The sequence below is a fragment of the Cnephaeus nilssonii genome, assembly GCF_951640355.1.
Source record: "Cnephaeus nilssonii genome assembly, chromosome: 5".
NCBI classification, from domain to species: Eukaryota; Metazoa; Chordata; class Mammalia; order Chiroptera; family Vespertilionidae; genus Cnephaeus; species Cnephaeus nilssonii.
The window spans coordinates 17658571-17669261 of NC_137076.1; the positions used below are offsets into that span (position 1 = coordinate 17658571).

Here is a 10691-nt window from a genome sequence, read left to right on the forward strand (position 1 = left end):
TGCATGAGTTGAAAGGTGTCCGATGGGCGGGTCAGGCTCACGTTCAGAGGCTCAGGATTACCGATTAGCGGATGTCCCTCCAACCCGGCCTGTGGAGGGCTCTCAGGCTGTTGCCAATATTCACAATGGCAATACATATGTGGCATCTGCTATGTGCCAAGCAGGTAGGTTAGCTCCCTTTGTCCCCAGCAACAATGAGCAGCACACAACACTGCCATCCCTGCTGCAGACAGGTGCCCAGGGAGGTCAGGCTCCCTGCGGCCCCATCATTACCAGGGGGCAGTTTTTTAGAAGCTGGGGCAGGCGCATCTGTACCGCCATCTGTTGGCCTGGGTCAGCCTTCTCCTCACGTGGAATTGGTGCGAAGGTGTTCACTGAATATCGACTGCATCCTGGTCTGGTTGAGAATGGGGGCCATGGGGGTGGCCCAGCCTGCCTTGATTTCCCCCATCAACTCTCCTCAGTGCCTGGCAGGGGGAAGTGGAGGACAGAAGGAAGGCTGGTTCCTGACCCCACTTCCCACCCACTCACTCTGTCCTCTTTTCCTTCTCCCACAGACCAAGGTTGCTCTGCCCAGCCTAGGACAATGGGGAGGAAAAAAATACAGATCTCACGCATTCTGGACCAAAGGAATCGTCAAGTGAGTTCATTGGGTGGGAAGGCAGGCATTGGTGGCAGGGGACACAGCCTGGGCAAAGGCCTAGCCATTTTGGGGAATTGTAGGGGAATGAGTCTTGATGACATGTCTAGAGTTTGAGATGTAGCATTTGCTCATTTTCTTAATGATTTATTGAAGTCCTGGTCACAGAGGAGATGGACCTTGACACAAACACACCCGACTCAGAGGGCTGGATCAGAGGGAGGCACAGAACTGGGGAAGCTCAGAGAGGGAGTGTGGTCTCTGCCTAGGAGACCAAGGAAAACGTCCCAAAGGAGAGGTCATGTGGGATGGGTTTTGAAGCATCAATAGAAGTTTGCCAGGTTGAGAAGTGAGAAGAACAGTCAGAAAGAACAGCACATACAGAGGCACAGAGTCATGAGGCATGTTCAGAAAGCAGTTAGCCCCCTCCATCTCCTCCACCCCACCCCCAAATCTTTGTCTTCTCCCTCTCACCTGTGGGTGCTGGGTCTAGGTGACATTTACCAAAAGGAAGTTTGGGCTGATGAAGAAGGCCTACGAACTGAGCGTGCTCTGCGACTGCGAGATTGCTCTCATCATCTTCAACAGCACCAACCGCCTCTTCCAGTACGCCAGCACGGACATGGACCGCGTGCTCCTGAAGTACACGGAGTACAGCGAACCCCACGAGAGCCGCACCAACACCGACATCCTCGAGGTGCCCTGCACCCTCCTCCCCGTGAAGCCAGCACACTCTGCTGGCTCAGAGGCTAGGGACTCAGTTTGTACAAAAGATGAGTGTTGCAGTCTAGCTTTGCTGCCAGTTAACACAGGTTTAGGGTATTAGAGTGTCCCTCTGGGGTAGTTACCCAGCTAGCAGAAATAAAAACATCACCCGGCCCTGGCTCAGTTGGTTGGAGCGTGGTCCCATACGCTTAAAGGCTGTGGGTTCGATTCCCTGTCAGAGCACATGCCCAGGGTTGTGGGCTTGATCCCCAGTAAAGGGCGTGCAGGAGGCAGCCAGTTGATGTTCTCTCTCACATTGATGTTTCTCTCTCTTCCCCTCTCACTTTCTCTCTCTCTCTCAAAAAAAAATCAATAAAAAACCTTTTTAAAAAAATCAACCACTATAGATTGAAGGCTGTGCTATGTGCCTCTTACACACATTATCTCATTTAATCCTATCACCCATTTGGTGAGTACAGAACAGAAAATAAAAGGCACTGTGGAGCAAGCTGACCTCGCTGAGGTCCAGGACCCTGTAGATCACTGGTCCCAGGTAGCTCAGAAAGTACTATAAAGTTGTCTTCAGGTGCTCCGTTTCTTTTCTTTTCTTTTTAAAAAAATATATTTTAATTAACTTTTTACAGAGAGGAAGGGAGAGGGATAGAGAGTTAGAAACATCGATGAGAGAGAAACATCAATCAGCTGCCTCCTGCACGCCCCCTACTGGGGATCAAGCCTGCAACCAAGGTACATGCCCTTGAACAGAATCGAACCCAGGACCTTTCAGTCCACGGCCCAAAGCTCTATCCACTGAGCCAAACCAGTCAGGGCATGGTGCTCAGTTTCTTGACATTTATTATGCACCTACTGCATGCCAGGCCCTAAAGCAGCACATGGATGCAGAATGGAGATACCAGAGCTGTATTCAGGAGTGTTAGGACAGTGCCAGCAGGCCGGGTGGATCTGTGGTTTCAGGGCAAGACGGTCCCTCTCTCGCACACAGTTGGAACTTAACAAATGATAACTCGCTGGGGGCTTTGGCCAATGGAATGTAGCTGGAGCAGGCTGTGCCTGCACTCTGCCCCACCCATACAACCAGGCTCCCTGGCTCGGATGGGGGGAGATTCATCCTGTTGTGTCCCCTCCCCACAGACACTGAAGCGGAGGGGTGTGGGCCTTGATGGGCCAGAGCTGGAGCCAGATGAGGGGCCTGAGGGCCCGGGAGAGAAGCTGCGGAGGCTGGCAGGTGATGGGGGTGAGCCAGCCTTGCCCCGACCCCGGCTCTATGTAAGTGACTCCCTGCCCTGCCGTGAATGTGCCCCCCCCCCACCTCTGAGGCCCAAGTGGTCAAGGCCGAGACTGGAAAAGGGCCAGGAAGCCTAGAGTACAGGGGTAGGTCTCTGCCTGGGTGGGCAGGAAAAGCTTCCTGGAGGAGTGGGCATTGTAACTGGGGCTTTGAAAGATGAATAGGAGTTCAAAAGGCAGATCATTCCTTCTTTTCTTTCCTTCTATTTTATTTTTTTAATTCATCAAATACCTGGGAAGCCCTCTCAGTGCCAAGCTCATACTGAGTGAGAAGCCTCAGCTCTGGGCCTAGCTGTCCAGGAGCAGCAGAGCCAGGCACCCAGGCCTGTGAGGTTAGGCCAGAGGGAGGGGTAGTGAGGGCTTCCAAAGGTGGAGGCTGGCCCCTGAACTCACTGGGATATTCTCTTGGACTTCGTATCCTCACCTCCTTGGTCCTCCAACGACTCGTGTCCTCTCTGCCCTCAGCCAGCAGCCCCCACTATGCCCAGCCCAGACATGGTATATGGGGCCCTGCCCCCACCAGGCTGTGACTCCAATGGGCTTGGGGAGGCCCTGCCCGCCCAGAGCCGCCCATCCCCCTTCAGGCCAGCAGCCCCCAAAGCTGGGCCCCCGGGTAAGCATGGGGCGTAGGCCCTGGGGAAGGTGGGGGCGGGGTCCCAGGGGAGCTTGTGGGGTGGGATCTTGGCTCTGGCACCGCTTGGCTGTGTTCCTCACTCTGGACTCAGACTTCCGTAGCTGACACGGCTGCCTGCCCTCTCTCTGGGGGTCTCCTGCTCCACAGGCCTGGCCCATCCGCTCTTCTCGCCAAGCCACCTTGCCAGCAAGACCCCGCCACCCCTGTACCTGGCAGCAGACGGGAGGAGGCCAGACCTGCCTGGCGGCCTGGCAGGGGCCCGAGGGGCACTGAGCACCTCAGTGAGTGAGGGGAAGGAGTGCCAGGCTGATGGGGGCAGGCAGGGTGGCCTGAGTGTGGGCCTCAGTTTCCCCCTCACCCTTTCTCCACACAGAGAGGCCTCTACAGTAGCCTGCAGAGTCCATGCTCCACGGCAGCTCCAGGACCCTTCCCTTTCCTCCCAGCAGGCCCCCCAGGTATGCACCCCCGACCAGCTCTGCTGTGGGAGGTACCCATACACCTGCCTGCTGGGCAGGCCACACTCCCCCACCTACCCACTGAAAACTGGCTGGTGGGGTGGTTCAGGCTTGGGCAAGGGGATCCCAGAGGTGGGGGCCTCAGCTTTCTCCTCTTGCCCCCGCCCCCAGAATATGGCCTGGGAGACCCCCCTCCGCCTCCCGGCTTGCTGCAGCCCCCTTCCCTGGCCCCCTGGCAGCCCTCGAGGGGTGATGGGCCCCTAGCCGGCCTTGCCCAGCCCAGGTAAGTGCCCCATGCCTCTCCAACCCGAGTCAGGCTCCCAGGTGGGGCCCGTCCAAGGCTTCCGAAGCCCCTAGCCACTGCTGACACCTGGTGGCCACTCCTGTTTCTGCACCCAGCCCCTCCGGAGTGCTGGGACCGGAGGGCGGGCGGGGCGGGGTGGGGGGACGGGGATTCTATTTTGGAGGCCCCAAGAGGGATGGCCACCCCCTCCTTTCCCAAGGTCCTCCCGCCAAGCCTTTGCCCATGCCGTGCACCTCCTGGTTTCCCTCCCTCCCTTCCTCGTAAAGCTCACGGCCCCCCATCTCATTTATGCGCTCTCTCTCTCTCTCTCTCTCCTCTCTCTCTCTCTATCTCTCCCCTCTCCCCCCCCCTCTCCCCCCTGCAGTGCGGGCCGAAGCCTGGGCGAAGAGGGTCCTCCAGCCCGCGGTGCCTCCCCACTGACCCCCCACGTCAGCATCAAGTCCGAACGCCTCTCGCCAGCACCCGGTGGCCCCGGCGACTTTTCCAAGACCTTCCCCTACCCCTTGCTCCTGGCCCGGCCGCTGGCAGAGCCCCTACGGCCCGGGCCCCCGCTGCGCCGGCTTCCCACTGCAGATGGCTGGCCCCGGTAGTGGACCCGGGGATGGTACTGGCCTTGACCCCCCACCAGGCCGGGCGCGGGCACGTGGACTCCCAACCCCCCTCCGGGTGTCCTTAGAGAAGACCAATGGATGTGACTCCCCTCCACGGTGGTCCTGGAGGAGGAAGGCTGGGTTGGATCCATGGTCAGGGCTCTGTTGCCCCTTCCTGAGTGTGTACCCACCAATAAAGCACGTGGGCTCCGTGGATGAAGTGATCTGTCGCTGCTCAGAGCCATCCCCACCCCTGCCCTGTCCTCCCATCTCCTCCCCTGGGGCCTCAGTCTTGGCTTGGCTGGGTTTGGGGTACTCCTGCCAGAATTCCATCCTGAGATGACGGTTAGGGTTAGGGTTCAGGTGGGGTACGGGGAGAAAGTTCCCTGGTGGGTGGCAGGACAGGGGCCCTGCAGGGGGTACAAATGAACAGGTGACAATGGTGGGCAGCTTGGCCCCTGGGGCCTTGGGGGATCTTTTGGAGTGTGCCCCTAGAGTGGTCCCACCCACTGCCCTAGAGTGGTCCCACCCACTGCCCCTAGAGTGGTCCCACCCACTGCCCTAGAGTGGTCCTACCCACTTGCCCCTAGAGTGGTCCCACCCACTGCCCTAGAGTGGTCCCACCCACTGCCCTAGCATTGCCCCTAGCGTGGTTCTGTCCCACTGCGAAGGGCCTGGCTATTTGCCCTCGGATTTTGGGAGTGTCAGGTGATAGGCTCAGAGGGAAATATTACAATTGCTTGCAGCAAGAAGCAGTTGGGGCCCTGGCTGGTGACCCTCAGATGGAAGGGTCTTGGGTTTGATTCCAGGTCAAGGACACATACCTGGGTTGCAGGTTCCATTCCCGGCTGCATGTGGGAGGCAACCAATTTATGTGTCTCTCTTTCTCTCTCTCTCTCTCTTTTCCCCTCCCCACCCTCCCTCCTTTCCACTTTTTCTAAAAATCAATGGAAAAAATATTCTCCAGTGAGGATTAACAAACATAAAAAGGAAGAATAAAAGAAGAAGCAGTTAGGAATCTTGAATGTTGAGGTACTATGCGGTTCCTCTTTTAAATGGGCTTATCCCTTGACTCAGCAATTTTGTTCCACCGGAGGGAGCCAGGTGGTTACCCGCCTACTCCAAGGTGTGCACAGCCTCCCCTCCCTCACTCTTGCCTGTTCCATGTGTAGGCAAACCTGGGGGTCCAGGAGCCCAAGGGAGCTCTATTGCTCATCCCACCTCCAACCACCCCACAGGTGGTCTCAATGGGATCTTTTTAAAAAAATGGTTTTTTTTAGAGAGAGGGAGGGAGAGAGAGAAACATTGATTTGTCATTCCACTTATTTATGCGTTCATTGGCTGATTCTTGCATGTGCCCTGACTGGGGATGAACCCACAACCTTGGCATATCAGGGGATGCTCTAACCAACTGAGCTACCCCACCAGGGCCTCAGCTGGATCTTTACGACCGTCAGATCAGACCCTCGACCTTCATAGCTCCTCGGGTGCCCCCACACACTCTGCCTGTGTCCCCCACGCTATGCCCTGCTCGGAGCCGTCTAGAAACACTTGCATGTCCAACCCCAGGACCATGCTGGTCCTCCTTTCTGAGCCACCTCCCTCAACCCTCCAATCACCTTTTTGTAAAAGACTGCTTCCTACCTCCCAAGGCCCAACTCCATGTCTGCACTGCCCACGCCGACGAGTGGCTCCGACCGCTAAGTTAAGCAGGGGGTTTGCTGAGTGTGGATCACCGATTTGAACAGGACTGAACACCGAGAACACAGAGTGTTGGTGTCAACACTTAAAAGATTTGTTCCCCCTCTCCCATTCCACAAAGACCCAGAGCTGGTTGGTTCCGGTTGGCTGTTGAAGACTCTCGCCCCCTCTTTTCAGCCCAGCGCCCCACAGAGGAGCTTTTTCCGTAAAATCCAATGCCCTGTACCCACCACGAGCGCACACAGTCACAGATGGTGGACAAAGAGGGGAGGCAGGCACACCGCAGGCTTCCAAGTCAGTCCCGTCCCTGGAATTCAGCACCTCCTCCGCCTCCTCCTCTGTAGTCACCAAGACGTAGGGCTGACTCCTTCCAGGGGTGGGGAGAGGGCAGAATCGGACAGACCTTCATGTGAGGTGGGGGCGCTCTCAGTGGCCGTGCACAGAGCACCATGCTACCCACATGCCAGACCCAGTTAGGGCGTGTCCTCCATGGATCTTCCCAGTCCTAGACACATCATCTCTAGCAAAGTAGGGGCTTTGGGAACCCCGTTTCCAGGAGAGGGACATGGCATTCCCGAAGCTCCCCTCCTCAGGGCTTCTGTGGCAGGGGGTGCAGTGGGGGGCCAGGGGCAAGAGCAGCAGGAGGCTGAGGGCTGGGAGGGAGGTGTGTTTGGGGGCAAAGCCACCAGGAACCCTGGGGGGGGGCAGTGGGGAGCCGGCACCTGTGCTGGGAGGCTTGCAGAGACTGCAGGGGGTGGGGGGTGAACGCAGGGCCTCTGTAGGGTGCCCAAGGTAGACTGGGGAGTCCTCTTACCCAACTCAGACTCGGGTCCTAAATCCTCTCCACCTGCTCCCTTGTGCCCCTGCCCACCCTCAGAGGAGGGGTGAACCACTGCCCCCACTCCAGCCCCTGACAGGGAACTCAGGGATCTGGGCTGCGCATACAACCTCCGCCACCCCCCGCAGCACGGGCATGGTGGTCACCTTGAGGATGCAAATTCTCCACCTGGGTTACCCTTCTGGGGATCCCCTCCTTCAGGTCCTAAGAACCCTGGCCATCTGCATAAGGGTGTATAAACGTTGCAGTCACAGCTCCCCACACAACCAGACTCAGGACCCCTGGGGGAAACTGAGGCACAGCCAGAGAGGGTCTCTTCTCGACCTCTGGATCTCACCCTTGCAATGGACGAGAAGGCAGGGCAGTCTCTGAAGTCTGTGCCCACAATCTGAGCTCTCAGTGTGGGGTCATAAAAACGTGGCTGCTTTCAAAGGCTGGGGGAACCCCAGGGCCTGTGTATGTGGTTCTGTGTCCCCCATCCCTGGGAGGCTGCACTTTTGCCATCTGCCATTAGGTGGCGTCCAATAATGTGCTTTGGATTCTGTGCTCCCCACTCAACATTTTTTTAAAAATGTATTTTATTGATTTTTTACAGAGAGGAAGGGAGAAGGATAGAGAGTTAGAAACATCGATGAGACAGAAATATCTTGAGAGAGAAGCATTGATCAGCTGCCTCCTGCACACCCCCTACTGGGGATGTGCCCACAACCAAGGTACATGCCCTTGACTGGAATCGAACCTGGGACCCTTTAGTCCCCAGGCTGACGCTCTATCCACTGAGCCAAACTCAACATTTTAAAATAGAGATAGGAATGAATAAATAAAATCCATCTTGGCTTCCAGGGGCTCCACCCATGTTTTTAGGCTCCCAGCCTGGACCCAGGCTATGTCATGTGGTGTGTGTGTGTGTGTGTGTGTGTGTGATTATACATATACAGCCTGTGGTGTCCTAACCCTTGAAGGGACAGTGGGCAGGCTACTGGGTTCTAGAAACACCTCTGGGTCCTGACCCCGGATATGCCCGTGTGGCTCTGTTGGGAAGGAAGCAGGGAAGGTTGTATGGAAGTGTCCCACCGCTAGCCTTGCTAAGGACACCCTGATGACATCAGCCAGGGCCAATCTTACATCAAAGGGCCCCAAGTTCCCCCAGGAGCTCCATCCCTGGTTGGAAGCACCATGGGATTGTGTCCTGGGCACCAACACTGTGACGGAAGTGGGATATCTCAGAGATGCATTTTTTAGAGCACCGTGGTGAAACGGTCAGTTTGGAATGAGAGTGTGGGCCTCAGTATGGTCAGAGAACGTGGGACATTAGTGTGCACGGCATAGGGAGCATCCAGTGAGGATCAGGGGGCATAGAATACCCGATGGAGAGGACAGACACCAAGGAGTGTCCAGTGGAGAACGGAGATGTTGAGCAAACTTTGAAGAATGGACCATGGAGACCTTCCAGTGTAGGAAAGAAGACTGGTTTTGCTCTGCATGAGTTGGGAGCCATAGATGGTTGTGAGCAAAGGAGGGCATGGTCTGGCTCAAGTGTTAACAGGTGTGTGCCCTCAAGCTCCTCAGGAGAAAATAGGCTGGGGGAGAGGATGGGAAATGGAAGCCAGAAACCTGGGAGGAGGGGACTTCAGGCAAGAAATGATGGAGACTGGACGGGTGGAGACAGTGAAGGGAGTGAGGCCAGTTGGAACTGGGGTTACACTTGGAGGGTGGAGCCATCAGGAGGAGCTGACAGGTTAGGTGTGGGGTGAGAGCGGAGTCAAGGCCAACTCCAGGTTTGTGGATAAGCACCAGGATGGTGGGGAGGTGGTGGAGGGAAGATTGGGAGCGCCTGGGGCCAGGGTGTGTGTGAGTTGCCTGTGATTCACCACGTGGGGGCCCTATGACACCTGGACTCAGGAGCCGGTGCCCAAGAGAGAGGTCAGGTAGAAGCGGAGATCGGGGCCTCTCAGGGCCTCAGTAGTTTCATCTATTAAATGGAGCCAATTGTCCCGCCTCCCTGGCCTGCTGGAGGAAGCACACGAGGCACTCCCAGCATGGTATACAGTGGGCCTGCTGCAAACGCCCCCCACGCCCCACCTTTTCTTTCTTGTTCCCTCTTTTCTGACACCTTTCCCAAATCTCACCTTCCCCGGGTCCCACCTGTATGCCCTGGCCCTGAGGGGCATGTCATGACCCCCATGTAGGTCCTGGGGAATCTCACTGACCCTCACTGCCACTGTCATCCATCCTCTTTCAAAGGGACACTGAGTCCAGAGGACCAAAGTCACGAACAGAGAATCCCCTGCAAACAGCCATCCACAAAGACAAAATCACCCACAGGGATGAGACAACCAACCATATCGGCCCTGCTAACAGGTATCCAACCCCATAAAGACATCGTCATACCCACCTGTATGTACACACTTACACAGACACATCCATAGGAACAGATGGCAAAGCTTAGGTAACTATGCTAGCAGCTCTTACCTCCAAGCCTAAGAACAGAAAACATAAGATTCCTGTGCTCTATTCTCTCTCTCTCTCTCTCTCTCTCTCTCTCTCTCTCTCTCTCTCTCTCTGGAACAGGCTGCCGACACCTTTTCCCTTCTTCTTGCAAAGTGAATACCTTTGCCCTCTCTCTCCTAAGCTCCAAGGGTTCTACTTTTGCCTCTGTAACTTGTTTCCTGAGCCCATGCAGCCAGGCTGGGCACGTTTCTACCTCTGTGACTTTCTAAATAACCTTTCACTTGTATTGGGGGTGGGGGTGGGGTGGGGGATAAAACATCAGATTTGAGGCTGACATTTGGTTTCTGATCCAGCCATGGCTGAAGCTGATCCTACTTTTTGCATTTTTTTAAAGGAACTCAAAATTTCCTTTTTTTTGCTGGAGCCCATTTGAGTTGGATTGTGTGTGTGTGTGTGTGTGTGTGTGTGTGTGTGTGTGTGTGTGTGTGTGAGTTCTGGCTGATAGAGAGGAATAAGACTTTTTCCACGGAAAGGAGGCATTCCGAGATGGAGGACAGCATTTACAAATGCTGAAGGTATGAGATAGAATGGCTGGTGGCAAGCTGTACTACAGTGGGCACAACAGTACTGGTTGCAGATTGGAGTTAGGCAGCGGGGTCTGAATTTACTATGAGCACTTGGGCGTCTAGTCATTTAATGTCATTTAAAAATTTTTTTTATTGATATCAGAGAGGGAGGGAGAGGAAGAGAGAGATAGAAACGTCATTGATGAGAGAGGATCAGCCATTGGCTGCATGCCGCACGCGCCCACACTAGGGACCAAGCCTCTAACCCAGGCATGTCAAGCTCACAGCCCAGACCGAGATCAAACCATGACCTCCTGGTTGATAGGTCAACCACTGAGCCTCGCCAGCCAGGCCATTTAATGTTCTGGATCAGGAGAGTTTCATGCTCAGAACTGTCCCACCGGAGACAGTGAGTGATTGGGTGAATAAATGTATTGGCCGCAGATCTGTGAGACAGGTGCAGGTGAGGAGACTGAGTCCAAGAGCAGGCGGTCACATAGGT

General features: G+C 55.7%; 1 protein-coding gene across 1 annotated transcript; it reads left to right on the forward strand.

Annotated features, from left to right (window-relative positions):
- Positions 1-541: 541 nt before the first annotated feature.
- LOC307100571 (myocyte-specific enhancer factor 2B-like) lies at positions 542-4697 on the forward strand. Its single transcript, XM_079773043.1, has 8 exons — positions 542-640; positions 1134-1337; positions 2498-2632; positions 3116-3263; positions 3432-3565; positions 3658-3739; positions 3911-4022; positions 4408-4697. Exons 1-8 carry the CDS (start codon positions 587-589, stop codon positions 4631-4633), a joined length of 1095 nt encoding a protein of 364 aa, XP_079629169.1. The 5' UTR covers positions 542-586; the 3' UTR covers positions 4634-4697.
- The last annotated feature ends 5994 nt before the right edge of the window (positions 4698-10691 follow it).

Excerpts from the sequence above, each read along its gene's own strand:
- LOC307100571 (XM_079773043.1), top strand. The coding sequence starts at position 587 with ATGGGGAGGAAAAAAATACAGATCTCACGCATTCTGGACCAAAGGAAT. Across the intron at positions 641-1,133 it reads TGGACCAAAGGAATCGTCAA|GTGACATTTACCAAAAGGAA; the intron begins GTGAGTTCATTG and ends TGCTGGGTCTAG. Across the intron at positions 3,566-3,657 it reads GAGGGGCACTGAGCACCTCA|AGAGGCCTCTACAGTAGCCT; the intron begins GTGAGTGAGGGG and ends TTCTCCACACAG.